We start from the raw sequence: 20,687 nt of genomic DNA, 5'->3' as shown, positions 1-20,687 counted from the left end.
ATTAAACATTGATAAGGTCCTTACATATGTATATGGGAATATTAGGCTGCTGATATGATGCATGACCATTTGGTCTTTACTCTTTCACATTTGTTAAATTCTTTGGGGAATGAAGGTTTCTGAGTCAGTTGAACAGGAAGAGAACATTCCACATAGCTTTAAGTGACCGGCACTACGTTAGGTGTGTTCTTACTTACTAGGAAATGAGGCCGAAAGGAGGGCACTTTAGGAGCAATGACGGTTTGTTTGTTTTCCACTTGCAATTTTTTTAATGTATTTTTATTTTTATTTTTCATGGTTTTTTTGGTCATGTAAGACCAAGTTATCATAGCATGTAGTGCAGTACACGTTGCGGCATGTCTCTTTCAAGATGCTACCCAGCCCAGCCTATACCGAGAAAAATCGAAGTATGAAATTGGAAATTTGCCCTCATAATTAAAAATGCTTGATAACCCCAAAAAGAAAAAGAAAAAAAAGGAACCATTCAAGATGGGTATTCCTCAAAGACAACAACCCACCTCGTTGGGTCTGCGGAGCAACCATATTATTAACGATTCGGTGGGTATGTGTTTTATTTGGAGGATGGAGTGTATAAAGGTGAGGGAAAGGGGGGAGTTGTTACTTTTAAATGGTAAGACAATTATTAAAATCAAACCATATCTTGAGATTTATGGCTGTCTAAAGCACTCACCAAATCAAACTCCAACTTTGATATGGACCTGAAGCTTTTAGAATTTTTGTGTGCGATGAAAGAGATCTGATACGACTGAGATGCTCACCAGTCACCACTCTTCACGGGTGGCCAACCCTCTTTATTAGCCAGACTACTGGTACATATTTTCAACGCTGAATCATATGCCTCTAAAGTTAAAAATCCTTACTTTTTAAATATACAATAGTAACATTTTAACACAACCTTTGGGCGTGGGAATTAGGTATTAAAAGAGTAGAGTTTTGAAAGGGTCTGCAAACGTGAATGGAAGAACAGATTCATTTCGTGCTAATCTAATGGGGCATCACATGAAATTAATATAATTTTCAAGAAAGCTTCGTAGAATTGAATTTAAAAATCAGTATGATTATGGAGGCCTGGAAGCCCTTAAAGTTGTCCAAGTGTTGGAACCGGTCCGGTCTGAACCAAAAACAACACACGTGTCGAATTGGGAAAGAGGGCAATTTCAGTTACAAAAACGGACGGAGGGTGGGATCCACTTGAAAAAAATTAAAATTTTCCAACAACCACTAAACCCACAAGTGAAGTGACCATGTGGACAAGCGTGTGGAGAGCGATGGGAAGAGGGGGAGAGAGGGGACGGTGTGAGGGTGCGGTGCCCCTCTTTCTGGCTTGAGTCTTCAGCCTTCTCTTCTCCAAATTCCAATCCGCCGTTTCGCTATTAGAGTTCAAAACCCCTCTCTTTCTCTCTCTCTAACCAATCACCCTCCCCTTTACTTTCTCTCTCTAAACCCGCCTTTACCTTTTTCAAAAACCTCTTATAAAACGGCACTCACCCTCAGCAGCGAACCCATTCTATTGTCTTCTGCGCACCGACTCTCGATTCTCTGGGCACCGCCATGGACGAGGAAGACCCTGTGAGTCTCTTCATGAGCCTTGATCATTGGCGTGAGTTTCCGATCGACGCTGATGATGACGAGGATTCGTCGCAGTGTCCTCTCTCGTCGCCGTCCGAGACTTACCTGGTGGGTTTCGTCATAGTCAACATCGTGGGTATTCAGTACTATTCGGGGACCATCAGCGGCCGCGAAAGGGTTGGGCTGGTGCGGGAACCGTTGAATCCGTACGACAGGAACGCCATCAAGGTGCTCAACACGACGACGATCCAGGTGGGTCACATTGACCGGTCGGCGGCGGCGGTTCTGGCGCCGTTGATGGACGCTAATTTGGTGACTGTGGAAGGCATTGTTCCCAACACTCCCGGAAGTGGAAACAGGTATCGAATTCCATGCCAAGTTCATATATTTGCACAGATTGAGTGGTTTCCACGGGTGCGGTCAGCAATTTCCAGAGGTGGGTTGCAGCTAATTTCGGATTCGGATCCATCGTTTACCTTGTCAGAAGCTGTTATTGTGAAGGAGAAGAAGTGTGATAAGGAGTTCAAGAGTTTGGATGAGATATTCAAGTTGGCTATTGAGAATGTGAACAAACAGGGGGCCTTGGAAGCCATGGAGCCCCCGAAGGATGTGATCAAATCGGAGCTTTTCTTGCACCAAAAGGAAGCTTTGGGATGGCTGGTTCACAGGGAGAATTCCTGTGAATTGCCCCCTTTCTGGGAAAAGCAAAATGGGTCTTATGTCAATGTGTTGACCAATTACCAAACAAACAAGCGGCCAGAGCCATTGAGAGGTGGAATTTTTGCTGACGATATGGGATTGGGTAAAACTCTAACATTGTTATGTTTAATTGCTTTCGATAAATGCAGTAGTGATCTTTCTTATAGTGTAAATAGGGACAATATCGAAAAACTTGGTGAAGAGGATGAGGAACTCATTGTTTCAAGTGGTAAGAAGTCTAGGAAGGGGAGAGTGAGTAGAAAGGCCAGTGGCTTGCGCAAAAAACGCAAAACTGATGATACCCCTTCTGATGACATGCTAAAAGGAAACTCTGTGGGTGCTTCTCATAAGTTTTCAACTGTTTTAGTTTCAAAGACCACATTAATAGTCTGTCCTCCTTCTGTATTTTCAACCTGGGTAACACAGTTATTGGAACATACTACACCCAAAAGGTTGAAGGTGTATATGTATTATGGAAATAGGACTCAAGAGGCGGAAGAGCTTCAGAAGTATGATATAGTGTTGACCACGTATAGTACCTTGGCTACTGAAGAAGCTTGGTCAGGGTCTCCTGTGAAGAAGATAGAATGGTGGCGAGTTATTTTGGATGAAGCACATATGATCAAGAATGTGAATGCTCAACAGAGTCAAGCTGTCACCAATCTGAGGGCCAAGCGGAGGTGGGTTGTTACAGGAACACCCATCCAGAATGGCACATTTGACTTGTTTTCTCTCATGGCATTTTTGAGGTTTGAGCCATTTTCAATTAAGAGCTACTGGCAGAGCTTGGTGCAACGCCCACTTGGTCAGGGAAAAGAGAAGGGGCTCTCACGGCTGCAGGTAACATAATTTCTTCTACTTCTACTTGGAAATGATTTTCTGGTTACAGTATTCACATATTCATTGTATAATTTCCATGTTTCCTGCCATTACTGACATTTCTTTGTATTCAACTAAATACTTGTATGTTTTCAATAGCAATTCTATGTCCTTATACATTGTCCCTTCATAAAGTTTAACTGTTGGTCAAATGCCTGCCTTATCCAAGTAAATGCTTCTCTCTCTGCTATTCATGAGATGCTAATAAATCTCATGATCCATCAAGGGAAATGGTGTTGCAGTCAGAGCAACTATATGAGGAACATAAGGCCGATGTGCAACATTCTCTTTCTTTGGTGAGAAATTTTCTTTTCACCATATGGGAATTAGAGTCCAGTCCTTGTTTGCATAAACTGTTGTTCATAGCCCGCAGGGTTTGTTAAGCCAGCTTACCTAAGAAGAAGGTTAAAAACGTTTTATTATTTGACCCTTGATGAGAGTTCTAATGTCAATGCAGTATGATCCAATAAAAAGCTTCTGTGTAGGAGACAGTAAATCCATTAGCAGAACTATCCAACCAAAATTTGTTCAAGTGTTCATTACTTGTCATTTCATTTTAGGTTGCTTGCAAACTTCCGAACAACTTATTAGAAGATGACAAATGATAGGATTTCAATGAAATAATCATATATTGTGAGTGAAATTTATTTTTGGAACTCTCTTCCTGAAGGTGAACTCCAGAGCTAAATCTTTGTCAAGGATAAAAATTTTGAATTGGAACAGTGGTAACATTTTTTATTTTTTATTTTTATTTTTAGTTTATATTATTCTTGTTGCATGGAATTGAACCTGGAACCTCCGGTGTCCCCACCTCAACCTTGCTAGACCTTAAGTATGAACAATTATAACATGACAGGAGAAGAAAGATTTTTCTGCTTTGTCATAAGGAGTGGAAATATGGGGAGAGGTTTGGTGGTAGACGATGCCAAGATGCTCAATGTAGGCCTCAGTTGGCTTACGGGCTTTTTGGGAAACTGCCATTCAGAGAGGAAGAAGTGGTCCTTTTTGGAGGAAGAAGGGAGGTTGCTAAGGTTGGAACTGACAAAGCATGAGTGAGGTAGATACCCCTTCTTTATCTTGTAATCTTGAAGGAAACTATGAGGTCTTTTTGTGATTTTTCCGGAGGATTCTGGTTGTTTGGAGTGGTGGGCACTATAAAGGAAGAGGCAGAGTTTGGAGGTTCTCAAGTTGATAAGGTTGTGGTTAGGCAACTCCTTGATATTTGAGGACCTTTCCTATGTTTACTAAACAACCAAAAAAAAAAAAAAAAACAAAGGAAAAAGAAAAAATCCTCAAGATTATTATCCTGATTGTTTCTTGAAATGTGGAAGAAAAAGGTTAAGATCTTGATGATCAACGTCTATGATGTTTCATGTGTTTTTACTTTTTCAATGATATCCTGTATTTGCATCTTTAAAAAGATTTGATCACTACAATTTTTTTAATTCATGTTTTTTTCAAGGATGCACTATCCAGATGAAGTTGATCTCTATAATAGGTGTTCCTTGCTCCTTATTCACACTGGTTTTTTCTTTTAAGGAACCTTATCAATCTTTTCAGGTTTTAATGGCAACCATCTCATTGCGAAGAACAAAAGACAAGGGTTTGATTGGATTGCCACCTAAAAGTGTAGAAACTTGTTTTGTGGAACTCTCTGCAGAAGAACGTGAACTGTATGATCAGATGGAAGCAGAAGGAAAGTGTGTCATCCGTGATTATATTGATGCTGGTAGTGTGATGCGCAACTATTCAACTGTACTTGGCATAATTTTACGACTTCGTCAGATTTGTACAGATGTAGCTTTGTGTCCCTCAGATCTGAGATCACTGCTTCTATCTAACAACATTGAAGGTATTACATTTGATTTCACCTTTCCTTTCCTTCCCTTGAGTGCTTTCTCACATCTCATTGTTGCTTTGTTAATTGCCCAGTGTCCCATAAAGCATTTCTAGTATTATCTCGTAATCAGTAGATAGCTCTTCTCTTTTTCCTTTTTCTACAGTTTTCTGATTTGTCATGACTTATCATAGAACTTAAAATTTGGGTAAAAACAAAGAAGATTTCATTTTATTCATTCTTTGGCTACAATATTATAATATCGAGTTTCTGTTTTATTAGTTTTCCATCCTTAAATTCCTAGAATTCCTTGAAGCTGGATTTCAGATAATTAATATTCTTCTAATTCTACGTATCATTATTGTGACAGCAACTTTTCTTTCAAATTATGGTTTAGTAAGTGTGAATAGCATATCAGCATCAAACAAGGCTAAAAGTATGGGTTCAAAATTTCAAGCTTGTGGTTTTGTGGCTTCAGTCAAGGCTGTGATTTGGAAGTAGTTTATAGTTTACTGTACTGAATTTTCTGACTTTGGCTAGAATCACTAGATGGTATTTATGTCACACTCTTACAAGACTGCTTTAACAATGTCTAGGTGAAACTACTTGTCATTGATTGTTGGAGACTCAATTAATGAGCTTCAAAAGTGTCTCCTAGAATCCTTGACAAGGGAAAAAGGCATTCAAGCTAGGGAGAAGGCTGGAATCCCAAGTTGGTATAAAATATCCCACCAAACTTTGAGGATGCTCTTTACACTTCTTTTTCTGCGAGTGAATTTGAGAGGTAGTCAGCCATATGAATAGTGAGGTTGGGGTTCTAGAGGACAGTAGAATGGGAAGAAAGGAAGCATGGGTGGAGAGATTTGGAAGTCGTCCTTAAAGGGATTGATTTTCTTAAAGTAGATCTCAAGAATGCTCAAGGAATTTGAAGATGGGCTTAAGAATCATCCAAAAAAGAGGTTTTCTTCTTGCAAAATGGTCCCATTGGGCCCCCATAGTCCAATTGATACAATTTCTAATGCATGCTTTGTTAATCTTGCATCAACAAATCTCTAATTTTATCTACCAAATAAGATCCTCCAATCAATCCTAAGTTTTTGGTTGTAAGAGGGCTAAGCTAGCCATGACATTGTTGTTGAAGTGCTTTGTCCTTGAAGAATTTTTTTTTTTTTAGGTAAAAAGGATAATATATCAAAGACACCTGCAAAAAGGCTCATCAAAGTACACACGAAGTATACAATTAGGGCCAAATGGCAAGCATGAGAAGGGAAAAAAAAAAAACACCCACCTCCCTAACAACGACCAACTCCCATGCAAGTTGGAATGATGCCCCTAGCAGGAGCTCCCAAAACTAGGGCATGCCCCCAACCTACACACACTGATACATATTTGGAAAGATCACAAATTCCCCCAGAATCCTAACTTAACCAACTCTCTCCAACAAACAAGAAACGAAAAAGCAATCTCACAAAACCAACGTTGAATTCCCAATGCTCCTCTCCCTTCCCCTGACAGTGGGCGGAAAACTATTGTAATTGACCGAGCATTCTAGTTTTCAGATCTCCTTCTCCAAATGGGATGCTAAGAGAGTTTTCCTCTTTCCTCTTGAGATCTTAACTTTACTCCCTTTTCTTGCCTCCATTTTTCTCAATAGGGAGTTGATTTCCTTTTCAAAACCCACAACAGGCATTTCCACAAAGTTATTGAAATTAACAAACATACTGGGAAGGTTATCAAGGTTATGCTCCTCCCCCATCGAACCGCATCCAAACCCCAAGGCCTTAGAGGACTCCAACTTCTCAGCCCTAATCACCATCTCCTTACCCAAAGGATCATTCGCATCACTTCTCGAACAATCCAACAAATTGCTATATTGAAGCATCATCCTTAGCGGCTGACATCTAGAATCCACAGGCCCCAAAGATTGCCCCACCTTTGACTGAAACTTTGAATCATTGTTGAGGGCGGGCAACCCTGCAGAAGAAGAAAGGGGAGTATAATCCTCCACTCCACAGCCATCTTCCAAAAACCTAGGTTTTGCCCTCCTACCGCCTGCCGAAGCCTCCAAAGCACCGAAAGAAGAAGAAGAAGCATCCAAAAGGAATAACTGACAGAGGAGAAACACCTGGAAACCTTGCAGCCTCCAACAGAGCGTTGTCAGAGGGCAAGAGGCCTCCCTGTGTCTTCATGTCAGTCCTTGAAGACAATTGGCAGTTTTGAGATAGTGAAAAGATTTTGAGAGTTATTATTCAGACATGGTGAGAGTAGAGGCCACCTGCACTATGAAGGAGTGATCTACCCGTTAACAATAAATGGCTCAACCTCCATCAAATACGAGGAAGGCCCTCTGCTTCACATAAAGAGTGGAACCTTTGACAGGAAACACATTCCTCCTGGCATTTTTGGTAAGAGACTTATTCAAAATCTTTGACAGGTGGGCATTCATATTGGATCCATGTTGCTTGGGCATCTAAGATTTTTGTGCATTCACCCAAGGGATAGGCATTTGTGCTAGGTGGCAGACACACCAAGGTCCAGTAGGAGTGCCAGAACCTGAAACTACAGAAAACAGGGTGGAATTTGTGTGTTTGTTGTCGTTTCTAGGGTGCGCTAGGCAGTTGGAAATATTAAAATAAAAATATTTCAGTAAAAATTTAAATATAAATTTTTCTGCACAAAACAGGGAAAAAGAATTGAACACATGAAGTAAATTAAAGATATTTATGCAATGTGTTTATGAGTTTGTGCATGAGATGTGTCTTATGAATGGAGAACCATTCGATTTACATAGCATTGATCAATTCCGGGCGCTTATCCCATCTCAAATTAAGTCTCAAATTGAGGCTGCTGCTTCAGATGTTTTGTTTGTCAAGTTAAGAGAATAAGAATACTAGTCTACCGTTTGGCCCAGACATCCACGGTTATAAAAAAAAAGAATACTAGTCTACTGTTCAAGATTTATGGTGTAGTACTTTAGGATTGTCGCCTAGGAGAAGTATCCACTAAAGACCTAGCTTTGGATATGCATGTGACCTTACTTTTGTGTTCCTTGGAATAGGTCCTTAGTTTGGTTCACACCTAGTTTGGGCACTTACATAACATCATAAATTAATCAATTATCAGCAGGGAACGGCACTTGGTAACCAATGTAATATAACAGCATTCAACAAATTGGTATCAGATTGATGGTTGTCTTTGTCTGTGAGCTTACATGGAGGTGTGTGCATGCAATTATGTTGTTTTCTTACTAGAAACAACAGTACGTTAACAAACTTCATATTTATCCTTTTATGAAAGATTGGCTTGTTCGTAAAAAATGATGCTAAACCATATATGCAACTTAAGAGGGTAAATGTGAACAATGTTTCATACTTAGGATGGTTTTTGTTTTCTTTAATCTGGGACATCTGCGTTTATATCAGAAATGATACTGCTTTTAGATATTAATGTAAATTTCACAAATTACAGAAGTTTCTTTGGTCATTGTTTCATATGTTTGTATGTGTGCTGATAACCTGTAAATTGAAACCAAGCAGATGTATCTAATAACCCGGAATTGCTTAAAAAGATGGTCTTAGTGCTACAAGATGGTGAAGATTTCGACTGTCCAATTTGCATTTCTCCACCGACTAATATTGTCATTACATGTTGTGCCACATCTTTTGCCGTGTCTGCATCCTGAAAACTCTGAAGCGCACCAAACCCTGTTGTCCCCTTTGCCGCCATCCTTTGTCACAATCTGACCTTTTCTCAGCCCCTCCGGAATCTACTGAAACAGACAACAGTGAAATACCCTCTTCTGAATGTACATCTTCCAAGGTGCTTACACTCCTAAAATTTCTTTCTGCATCAAGGGATCAAAATCCTTCTACAAAATCAGTGGTATTTTCACAATTCCGGAAAATGTTATTGTTACTCGAGCAACCACTTAAAGCAGCAGGTTTCAAGATCTTGCGCTTGGATGGGTCAATGAATGCAAAAAGACGAGCTCAAGTGATTGAGGAATTTGGAGCCCCCGGCCCAAATGGCCCCACAGTGTTGCTTGCAAGTCTGAAGGCTTCAGGTGCCGGTATAAATCTTACAGCTGCTTCCAGGGTCTATTTGTTGGAGCCATGGTGGAACCCAGCAGTTGAGGAACAGGCCATGGACCGTGTCCACCGCATAGGGCAAAAGGAGGATGTAAAAATCGTGAGGTTGATTGCTCGAAACAGCATTGAGGAGCGAATATTGGAGTTGCAGGAGAGGAAGAAGAAGTTGGCTAAGGAAGCCTTTGGGAGGAGGGGCCTGAAGGATAGGAGGGAGGTTGGTGTAGAAGATCTCCGCATGCTCATGTCCTTGTAAGTTGTTTTTTTTTGTTCATGTATGTGCATATTTGTACACAACTCCCATGTATGGAGCTTCTGTTATTTTAGGATCAGATGCAACACCGAACATGGTATATGCATAACATAGGTTTCCTTGAATTTTGGAACAATTTCTTCCAACTTTGGTGGCAAAGGAAAAAGTTTGTCAAGAAAATTAAAGTTCATTTATATTGTCTTCTTGTTGTTCTCAGACTTCTAGTTAGTGCTTATTGAAGAATTGAATTTGAGATCAGGGAATCGAATGGGTTTTCTGGAGAACTCCTCGAGTTGTAAATAATTGGATTACACTGGGAAGGTCAAGTTCTTCTCATCTATACTGTAGGGTGTTTGGTACGGAAGAATGAGAAGTAGGAATCGACATTTCCTTCCCTCTTTCACTCCCATATTTGAATAAGTTTTATAAATATAGGAATATAATAAAAAATGATTCCAATAAAAATCAAATTCTACTTATAAATAGGATTTCACTTCATTGCAAGTAAGTGATATTTCGATCCATTCATCCCATAAGAAAATATAAAATAATATAAAATTATTATTTTATCTTTAGATTTCACTCATCAAATCTCAATACCTCTTCATCCTTAAAATTTTTTAGTCTTATTATTTGGAAACAAAAAATCCTCTCAAAATTTATTTATTTTTAAATGAAAATAAAAAATTTATTTTAAACTATGTGTAAAACTATTATTGTCAATTTATTATTTTTTATTCTTATTCCTATTATTATTAAACATTATAATGGAAACAAGTAATCATTCCAATCTTGAATTTCTAAATTTATTCAAATATTAAAAATGGAATCACCAAATTCATTTTCGTTCACCAAAAAATAGAAATAAAAATAAAATATTATATTCATTTCAATTCTTTATTTCCATGTGCCAAACACTTTTTTAATATAAAAGTCCCAAGAAAAAGTCATTTGAATGGAGAATGTGGATAAAAATGCTTGAGATTTCACTTTCCTAGTTAATAAGTGATAAAGGGAATGAAGTTGATGATGTTACACATTGCATAAAATTTAGGGAGAATCATGTAGTAGTAAATTTTTTGAAACTTTGATTTTTTACATTTAAAATTAATTCATTTTTGGGAAAATAACCCTCAAGTAGTAAAAATTCCTTAATATTCATAAACTACCCTCTAACCCTCATCATTCAGCGGCCAATTCTCACCAATTTTTCTTTTTTTCTTTTTTATAGTTTTATATCACTAGTCAAAAAGCTTATCACCCATTATGATTAATATTTTTTCAAAAAAAAAAGAAAAAAATTGACATGTGGCAATCCATGTTATATAATTTTTTTTCCCTCCATAATACTTCCATATTATTGTCTTTTCAACATGTTGGCTTCATAAAAAAATTTAAATTTCAAAATTTTTCACACTTTTATATTTTCATACTTATTTATTTTAATTATTTATGAACATTTTAAACATAAAATAATATGTATATATATATATATATAATAAATCATTAACGAGAACAAATTTAATATAAAAATAAATATATAAAAACACATTTAGAGATTTAGGATATAAGATTTTTTATTTCATAAATTTTATTACATTGTCATATTATTTTATTGTTTGTATTTTTTAAATTTTCATGTGAAAATCAAAATTGATTATTATAGTTTTAATTTTTTGTTTGTAGATCTAACTTGACCGTGGTTTAAACTTTTTTTTATTAAAATGTTTAATAGTTTTAATTAAGAAAGATAAAAACTTGGTTGTGGTTTTAATTTTTAACATTTTGCTTTGTTAAAATTTTAAATTGTTTATTTATCTAAAATAAAAATAAAATATATATTTTTCATTTAAAAAATGTATTTAATCATTTTTATTATTTTATCTTAATTTTGTTTAAAATTAAAACTTTTGCATATTGAAGTTGCTCGTCTATAGACATAACCCTTGAAAAAGATAATACTAGACTTTTTTATGGAAAAAAAAAAATGTACCACTCTTTTATGAAAAAAGTAACACTAAAATATATTAATAATACCATGAGAATAATGTACCACTTTTATTTGATTTTTTTTTTTTTTAAAATGTATCACTCTTTTATGAAAAAAGTAATATTGAAGTATATTAAAAGTACTACGGTAGTGGAATGATATATCATTGTTATTTGGTTTATGGTAAGATATGCAAAAATTTTAATTTTTAATAAAATTAAAAGAAAATTAATATTTTTTGTTAGCGAAACTTTCCATGATTTCCCCAAATTTAGTTGGATTAAGTCCAAATGTATACGAAGTATCATGATTCATGTACTTGGACCGGATAAAAGTTATTGTTCTCACGGTTGTTGGGATGTAAAAGAAAAATGATTAAAATATGATAATTTGTCAAAAATATTATTACACATTCAATGTAAAAAAAAAAAAAAAAAATCAAAATTGAAATATTCTTTTTAAAAGATAAAACTTTATATAAAATAATTAATTTTCTCATTTGGAATTCGTATTTTCAAAAAAGAAGTCCAATATCAAAGTACTAAGTTGGTACTTTCAAAATACTAATTCAATAAAAATATTAAGCTCGTTTTTTCTAATTTTTTTTTAATAAGGAATTTGTCTGTTTAAAATATTGGTTTACTACCAGGATTGTTTTGTTTGGTCGGTGTTGTTTGTAATATTGTCTATGTCATCGCTTTTATCATTGCATTGTTAAATATACATCCACCCTCTTTATCACCCGTTTGATTGAGTTTTATATTAGAGACCTTGGTCATGTTTGGTTATGAGAGCATTTGAGGTAAGATGTGAGGGAAAGAAAATAAAGAGGAAAAGCTGAGGAAGAAAAAAAAAAAGAATGAATATAAAAAAGTAAATTATTTGTACATGCTTCTTTAAATTCATTCAATTTATTTTTTCTTTTCGAAACAAAGATTAAATAATTTTAACATTTTTAATTAATTTTAATTATATTTTATTTTTTTTCTTCTTATTTTCATTATAAAACCAAATAAAAAAAATCATTTTCTTTAGATAATATTTAGTTCTTAGAAGGTATTAAGGAAAGTAAAAAAAAATATTAAACATAATAATTTTCTTTAATTTTTTCATGAAAAATGTAAAAGAAAATCAAATATAATTAAAATTATTTAAAAATTTACACATTTTAATTAAAATTTGTTTATGTTGATTATTGAATATTTTTTGCTGATTGATGTTTGAGGAGCCATATTTTAGCTTTTGTTTAAGTTCACCCGACGTTTTCAGCTGCTGTTCTGAGTATTGATTTGTTTATTGGTGTGGATATCAAGGCCACACTCTTTACATGCCTACTTTGTCTTGGTTTTATTTTGGTATATTTTATTTTCTCTTGTAAATACCCGATGCATTGATCCTTTCTGAACTTATATATAAAAATCATGCTCTTATTTCCTACCGATTTCACCTGCTCTTAGCTCTTTGACAATCTATAAAATAGAGCTAAGTTCATACTCTATTTTTTATGTGTTTGTTCTTCACTGTTTATTGCTCTGTTTCTTAATCAATGGCCAAGTTGCTGGAACTGGAGGAGTGAGGTTATGGGGGGAAATAAACTTAATGGAGGGTTTTTGCGATTGTATCTGTGCTCCAATCAAATTGTTTCAAAATGTTGGCCACGGGACTGCATTGGAGTTTCGGTATTTGGGATCATTTGTCATCTGAGTTCAATAAGCTATATAGTGGCAATAAAGATGCATTGAAGTTATTAATTTTTGATGGAGAAGTTGGTTGGATGATCAGTGAAGGCTCAGGTTGTGCTTTGAGGGAAGTAGATCCTGCATTCCATTAAGAACCGCATGTGCACCGGGAGTTCCAGATGGTATTGTGAGCAATTATCGCATTAAATCATTTGATGGGTTGGATAGCAGTTCAGAAATTTTTAATCAAGCAGTTGGAGAAAAAGAAGCGTGAAGTTGAGAAAGAAAAGGATGGACCATTATGATAAATGGGTGCATCAAGGAGACATTAACAGTTTTGATTAGATGATGGGTAAATGGAATTGAACCAGATTGCGCAACTGTGGCTTCAATGTTACCAGTTTACAGTTATTCCAAGGAGTTGGAGGTTGGAAGAAGAGTTCATGCATTAGTGGAAATGGTGAATGTTCCGCTATGGAAAGCTGTGTTACACGTACAGCCACAGGAAAATGCAGCTTGCTGTGAGAGTCAAGGTGGGACCCTAACACTACCAATTTTCCCCACCACTTCCCCGATCACTCCACCACCTAACCCTCCTATCAGTGCCTTGCCACCCTTCTTCCCACGTGCATGTGACCCATGCGTGCATGGCCACACAAAGCCTTTGCAAAACCCTCCATCAAATCCCTCCTCTATCAAATCCAATCTCAAGCCAAACAACTCCATGCATAAGCCTCAATACAAACCCACCATTTCCCCAACCTTCATACCCACTAAGCTCATTACCATACTCACCACTATCAACTTAACCCACATCATCATGCTTACCAATCACTCCTCGAGCACCACCCATTTGGTCCCTAGCTCCGACCAATCTACACTACTTCTCTACTGCCACTGGCACCAACCCCTGGGCATGAAAACACAGAAGCATAGGTTCATCCCCGTGTGGGGAAGCTATCAGTTTGGAGGTAATGCACAGTCAAGCTCAGCGTCCAACACACTTTTCTCACAGCCATCAACCATCCCGTAACGTATGGCTTGCTTACAACCCCTCACTCAGAATGTCATTCCCGTGAACACCAGGCGCAGGGTGAATTGGCTTACTGACAAGCGGGTTTGCTCGGCGTGTGGAGGATCATGACTTGCACAGTTTGAATCATTTGCATATGGAAGCGGGCAAGACTGGGTATGGGCCTGCCAAAGTTAGCAAGCTTTTGGAATGTGAATTTGAGAAGAGCGAGTGCTATTCACTGAGCTGTATCATGCAGATGTTCCTGACGAAATGAGTCTAATGCCTAATTTCGACTGTTCATTCGGTCCGAGAATAACAGAGAGAGTTGAGAACGGGCGCATCCTCAGAATGGGTTCAATTGGGCACCCGATTGAGCTTAGTGGAGGGACTTGAAGCATTTGTTTGTGATGATCCAAATTTCCAGGGATGTGGAAATCCTTCCAGTGGTGATATGATTCATGCAACCCCAAACCCATGTGAGACAATCTGAATCTGAACCAAGGAGAAATAGTGAGGCAAATGGTTCTCCTTTCGAGCATGGCCAGAATGCCACGCTTGATATCAAGGAAGATACCCATTGATGTGCGAATGGGTTTGGCGTCTTAGGTTTGAATTGGGTTCGTCAATGGAAAATCCGAATGCTTTGCTAGTGTAGGGGAACTCAATTGCAAGACTTTGCTAATAGGCCCACTTCCCAGTTGCTCCACCACTCATCCCCACGTTCATGAAAATTTGACATGCACGGCCACCTTAGTGTACGTGGCCAATTCCTTTCCAGTCTTCCAGCTTGCTACTAATTAAGTCTTCACGGCATCAGGTTAGTGCAGGCAGTGTGCACTTTGTCGAAATCTGAATGGAAGCAAGGGAGTCCATGGCTCAGGAAGTCAAGAATTCTAATGATGATGCAAACTGTGGCTTCTCACAAAACTGAAAATAAAGCATATGATTAGAGATTGAGAAGCTGTTGGCTATTGGGGTTATTAAACATGCTATGGAAATTATTCACTTGTTTGACTGCTCAGAATCCATCCAAATCACTGAAGATGCTGTCATCAGCAGTGAGCCGAAGAGAAGATGGGGAGCTTTCATCTTTGGTTCCGATTGCATTTGTTATAAATGAGGCTAAGCTCATTCCCTCGAGAATAAGGCAAAAAGCATTGTACCTCCAAAGAGCATTCCAGATTATCAGATTTGATTTCAAAGAGCATTGTACCTCCAATGAATAAGGCAAAATCACAAGGCTTCAAGAAACATGATGCTAACTCAGACCTTATAATGGATGTTGACTGTGATCTCGATAGGCCTGATCAGATAGCTAAAGCTCGCTGTTGTCACTCGAAATCTGGACTGGAAGCTGCATGCTTTTGATGTTCTCTCTGGATTTGATGACCATAATGAAGCTGCTACTGGACCCAACCTACAAAGACTTCAGCATCGTGACAAACCTCGAATGAAGATATGTTTCTTAAAGACCTCGATGACCTTGCTGGTACCATTTCTGATGAGTAATGTTCTGATGATGACACAATGCATGACTGGAAATAATACCAACTGCTAGTGCTGCATAGAACAGTATGATTCATGGAATAAGGCAAGTTCAGGAAGATCCAGAGAAAGGCTGAAAAGGCAGTTCAGAACCCCACTTTTCTTAAAAGTCTTGCTCGAAAAATTGGACCAAAGGATTTTTCAGCATATCATAAGAAAATGCGATTGTCTCAAGTTGATCACTTGCAGCCAGTTACTAGAAATAGCCTTCAGGACAATCAAGCAGTCCAAAACATGTCCACACTGGCAGGCTTAGGGTTTGTAGAGCAAAGACGCCTGAGTTCCTGTTCCAGCACTCCCTGCACCCAGGACCCCACTTCTGCATAAGAATGCATGACCACCTTCCAGTGCACCACCGTAAAGCACACGTGCCTCATCTTCTTAATTTCATCCTTGCTTTCAAACATTGATTTCAAAAGTCCGGTTTTTAAATAATTTTAACTCTTCAGCATTTTTTATTCTTCCTTAGCCATCTTTGAGTCTTTAAAAGCTAATCTTAAGAAGGCTTTTGCTGTCATTTTCCTCTCGACATGCATCTTTCTTATTTTCTTTAATTTTAAATAATTTCTAGATTTTAATAAATTTGTTATCATTTTCTTTTCTGCAAGCATCTTTTGTAAAATTCCTTTGAATTTTAATAATTTTCTGATTTTCATGTTTTTAATAAGCGTGAATATAATACTATAATTTCAAATAATGAAATTTATAAAATTAATTCATACTAAAATAAATTAGGTATTAATGGGGCCCAACGTATGAGACATTTGTCATTTGATTGTTGATTTTGATTGCTATATTTGATCGGATATTGGGTATTAGTTTGGTCACTTTCCATTGCTACTTTGACAATAATACATCTTTGATAATTTGTTTGGTATTATTATTGCCCTAATTGATTAGTAGAAACTCATTTTTAAGGGTTTAGAGGAGTGTTACGCTTATCACCATACCTTTATAATAAGAAATCTAACCCTCAAACTCAAATTCAATTTTCACATACTGTCTTTTTCTTTAGGAGTTACATGAGTTTTCATTTTTATTTTATTTTTCCTTTAAAAAAAACATGGACATTCCAAGTCTTTTCTAAAAATAAAATTTTTCACAAATAAAAAAAAGTCTCAGACTATTAAGTGAGAACACATCATGAAAAATATGATATCTACAACATAATATAAAATATCTCAATGGATACAATATCTTATAAAGATCAATCTAAATTGTTCTACACTATCTTCTAGAGATTTTCACCAACATTACTTATTAAAATTCTAATTTAAGATGTTTGAAATTCTAATTTTAGTATTTTTACTTTTTAAAAAACAAAAAGGTAAAAAATATAAGCATGGTATAAAATATCTCATTAGATACAATATCTTATAATATCATATCCACTTAATATAATATTAAAAAATATCATATATGGAAATAGTATCCTATTATGATAATACATATATGCCTAAGACAAAAAATCTTATCCCATAAGCAAATATAACCATAGTAAGTTACTAATTAGGTGTTGTTGTATATGCCAGCTTTACTTGGGCACATTCGTTTCTTTTTCCTAACCTAACTTTTGGCTAATCACATTGACATCATCAAATCAATACATAGGATATTTAATGTGATATTCTTTCGAACTATGTGGATAATGCTATACAGTCATTACTTCTAGAAAGTTTGTTTAATCGCTATTTAATCCCATCAACATTACCAAAATTAGCACATAACAATTTCAAAGCTATTAAAATCATTTTTTATTAAATTAAATATTTAAGGTTACGCAAGAATATGAACTATTAAGTAACAAGGCTTGTATTGTATTTCCTTCAAAATTTGCTTAGAAAACATTCAAAATAAAAGGAAAATTAGAAATAAGAGAATAATTAAAAAAAAAAAAGGAATAGGCAGAAATTTAAGTTGATATGGTAATTAACGATCTACTTTTTACTTAATTTTAAATAGAATTTAAAATTAAATAGTGCTTAATAAGTTTAAGTATTAAATTATTTGTCTTTTAAATATTTTTTTATTAAGTGTTAAGAAGTAAAGAAAATCTAATAAGTTACGTTTACAATTCAGAGAAAGTAAATATTTTCGTTTTTTTAACTCAATATATATTTTCTAAAAAATAAGTTATAAGTTAATAAAAAAATGATTTAAAATATGCTTCCAAATAAAGGTTGAATGAAAAAATGTAAATAAGTTATTGTAAATAAGTTAATTTTAATTATCATGTATTTTGTGTAATAATTGAATGCAAAATAAATATAAATTTATAAATAAAATTATTAACATTTTAAAATAAAAAACATATGTGCTTCTATTATCATTTCTTTTTTTTTTATTAAATATATCCCAATTATATAGATATAAAATTTACTTTTAAATTTTGAATATTATTGTTGAATATCAAAAATATATTGTATATTTATTAATTTCTTTAACAAATTAACCTTAAAAATATCTATTATTACTTTTTAAATCATTTCTTAGAACTTTACTCAATTCTTTTATGAATTTTGATTTTTCATTGATATTTTATGATGATATTTTCTAATATATTTGTAAAATTGTCCAATATTCTCATCATTGGGTAAGCTTCATTGTGTTCAAATTTTAAAGTAAAAAGGCAAAGGTTCATTTATGCTAGGGCCTTTTATTTGACGAGAATTATGTACATCTGTTGCAGCATCATGAAATAAAAGAAGAAAACAAAACCCAAAATTAGGCCTTTCAGGGAAAGTACAGTTTCACCCAAATAACGTCCCCTTTCATGCACTTTAACAGCGTCCCCCCCACTATGCCCAAAAATGCCTTAAGCCAGTTTAAGGTTTTTTTTTTTTTTTTTTTTTTTCATTTTGACTTTCTTTTCCTTACTTGACCGGCCAAACTTTTGGGCTTCCGCCACTTTTTTTTTTTTTTTTCATTTTCTTTTTCCCTTCCCCACTCCCAATCGCCCCATTCTCACCTTCTCACCAAATTAAATTAAGTTTTATATTATAATTAAATAAATTAAAATTTGCTATTTTTTAATACTTTTAAACAATTTTCATTTCATAATATTTTTTATTTATAATTGTTATATTATGGATTTCATTTTTTATATTTTTAAAATTTTTATAAAATATTAAACCTAAATTTTTTAAACTAAAAATAAAAAAACACCATCCACATGTGTTAAAACTAAATTTTTTGTTTTCTTCAAAATAATAACAAAATTATAATAAAAAAAAATATTAATTTATCTTTAATTTCATTCAACAAAAAATTAGTAATTGATCATTTTTAAGAACATTTAATTTTAAAAACAATATTTTAAGGTAAATAAAATTAAAATTTTAAAAGAGTTTGTATTAAATATTTTTAATATAAATTCACAATTATCATCATATTACATTTAAAAAAAAACTAATGTTTTTTATTAAATATGTAAAAATATATATATTTTTGTTTAATTAAAAATTTAAACCATTAAAATTGTTTTTATTTTAATAAATAATATCTTTAAAAAGTATATTATTATTATTATTATTTTATATATTATTTAATAATCTTTATCAAAGTCATGACAATGACAATAAAAAATTTAAAAAGTTAGTATACCCTACGATCTATAATGATATTTTTAGATATTGTTATTTTTAAGTAAAAATACTATTATATTTAGGTAAAAGTAATGTTATTTTTTAAATAAAAACCGTACTTTCCTGGCTATTTGTGGGTTCCGTTTTCTTGTTTTATTTTCATAATGGAACATATTTAGTATTTACGTACTTCTTCCTTTTATTTATTAATTATTACAATGTTAGGAAGTCATCCCTCTGACTAAGGAACTGGACAAATAAGGCGAACCCACCCACGCTTAACAAAGAAAACTCTCTTCTCTGTCAAAAATGCCAAAAATGCGTCGAGTGGACAACATGTTACTGTAGGGTTTCAAGTAAGGAAAGAATCTATGATCCCGAAGGTTGGTTTCTTCACCAGCATTTCCCAGGCAGCGTCCGCCTCTTCTCCACATTTCTCAAACACAGGGGTGGTATCAATCTGGTGCATATTCCACCCAAGCTTGTTCCTCAACGTCTCAATTTTCCCCACTTGCTTACTAGCCAGTTTGCAGGTGTTGGCCTTGATATCATCGATAGCCTCCTTCAGCAGCGTCTCCCTTTCTATGTAACCTACCATCCTGTCAGCCCTCAAGTAGGCGTCCATCTCCGGCACTCCAATCGACCTATAAATCCCCCGCTTGTAGTCCAGATTTGGAGAGAAAACCGCCTTCACTTCTTCCACTAGCCCACCCCTCACCATGTCATCCACCCTTTTCGAAAGGTATGTGTCCAGAATTGGTGGGGCCACGTTCAGCCAGATGAAGCATGGTTCGTATCTGGACTTGAACTCCACCGATGGGTTTTGGACCAGAGCCTCCACGAAGGAGTTGGACCCACCCACGATGATGGGCACACGTCCCTGCTCCACGATGCGCTCGATGGCGGAGGTGGCCGCCATGCAGAAGTCTTCGGCGGTGAAGTCCACGTCGGGCTCCACCTCCCCGATCAGGTGGTGAGGCACACCTCGACGGTCGGACTCGGCCATTTTGTTGGTGATGATATCCAGTCCTTTGTAGACTTGCATTTTGTCAGAGTTGATGACCTCGCCCAAGTAATGGGAGGCAATGTCGATGGATAAGCGAGATTTTCCGGAGCCAGTCGAGCCCATTACGAACACTAACTTTTTCTTCTGACACGGAGGAGTAATGGTGGGGGCCGCGGCCACTGTTGTACTGCAAATGGAATCCAACTCTTTACGATTTAGTTTTTAGACCATGAACAAAAGCCATAGTAATTTACTATATTTAATTAAAAGAATAAAATAAATTAAATCTAATAAAAAAAAAAATCACAAACACATTCAACTTAAAAAATACAATCATTTTCGGAATCGAATTTTTCATTATTTTAAATGATAAAGCATACATTTTATTCTTATTATTATTGAAATATTTCCTTTTCTTTTACCAAAAGTCACACAAATATGTAAGCATTAAATACCAATTACGTCATTCATCATTGAAAAGTATTTACTTAGGATTTACAAGAATTTAGCCAAAATCATTATATT

General features: G+C 35.2%; 2 protein-coding genes across 2 annotated transcripts; one reads left to right on the top strand and one right to left on the bottom strand.

Moving 5' to 3' along the window:
* Nucleotides 1-1,281: 1,281 nt before the first annotated feature.
* On the top strand, nt 1,282-9,559 carry LOC117920728 (putative SWI/SNF-related matrix-associated actin-dependent regulator of chromatin subfamily A member 3-like 1). The gene is given in 4 exon segments (XM_034838325.1): nt 1,282-3,129; nt 4,729-5,020; nt 8,542-8,655; nt 8,658-9,559. Coding segments are annotated over 4 exon segments (2,652 nt in total). The 5' UTR covers nt 1,282-1,572; the 3' UTR covers nt 9,347-9,559.
* Nucleotides 9,560-19,508: 9,949 nt separating this feature from the next.
* LOC117920626 (adenylate isopentenyltransferase 5, chloroplastic-like) lies at nt 19,509-20,285 on the bottom strand. The gene has a single exon (XM_034838230.1). The coding sequence runs from the start codon at nt 20,283-20,285 to the stop codon at nt 19,509-19,511; it is 777 nt and encodes a 258-aa protein (XP_034694121.1).
* Nucleotides 20,286-20,687: the final 402 nt, after the last annotated feature.

The sequence above is a fragment of the Vitis riparia genome, chromosome 8, assembly GCF_004353265.1.
Source record: "Vitis riparia cultivar Riparia Gloire de Montpellier isolate 1030 chromosome 8, EGFV_Vit.rip_1.0, whole genome shotgun sequence".
In the NCBI taxonomy this organism is placed as follows: domain Eukaryota; kingdom Viridiplantae; phylum Streptophyta; class Magnoliopsida; order Vitales; family Vitaceae; genus Vitis; species Vitis riparia.
The sequence above is the reverse complement of the archived record's forward strand: the minus strand, read 5'-3'. Positions and strand labels throughout refer to the sequence as shown.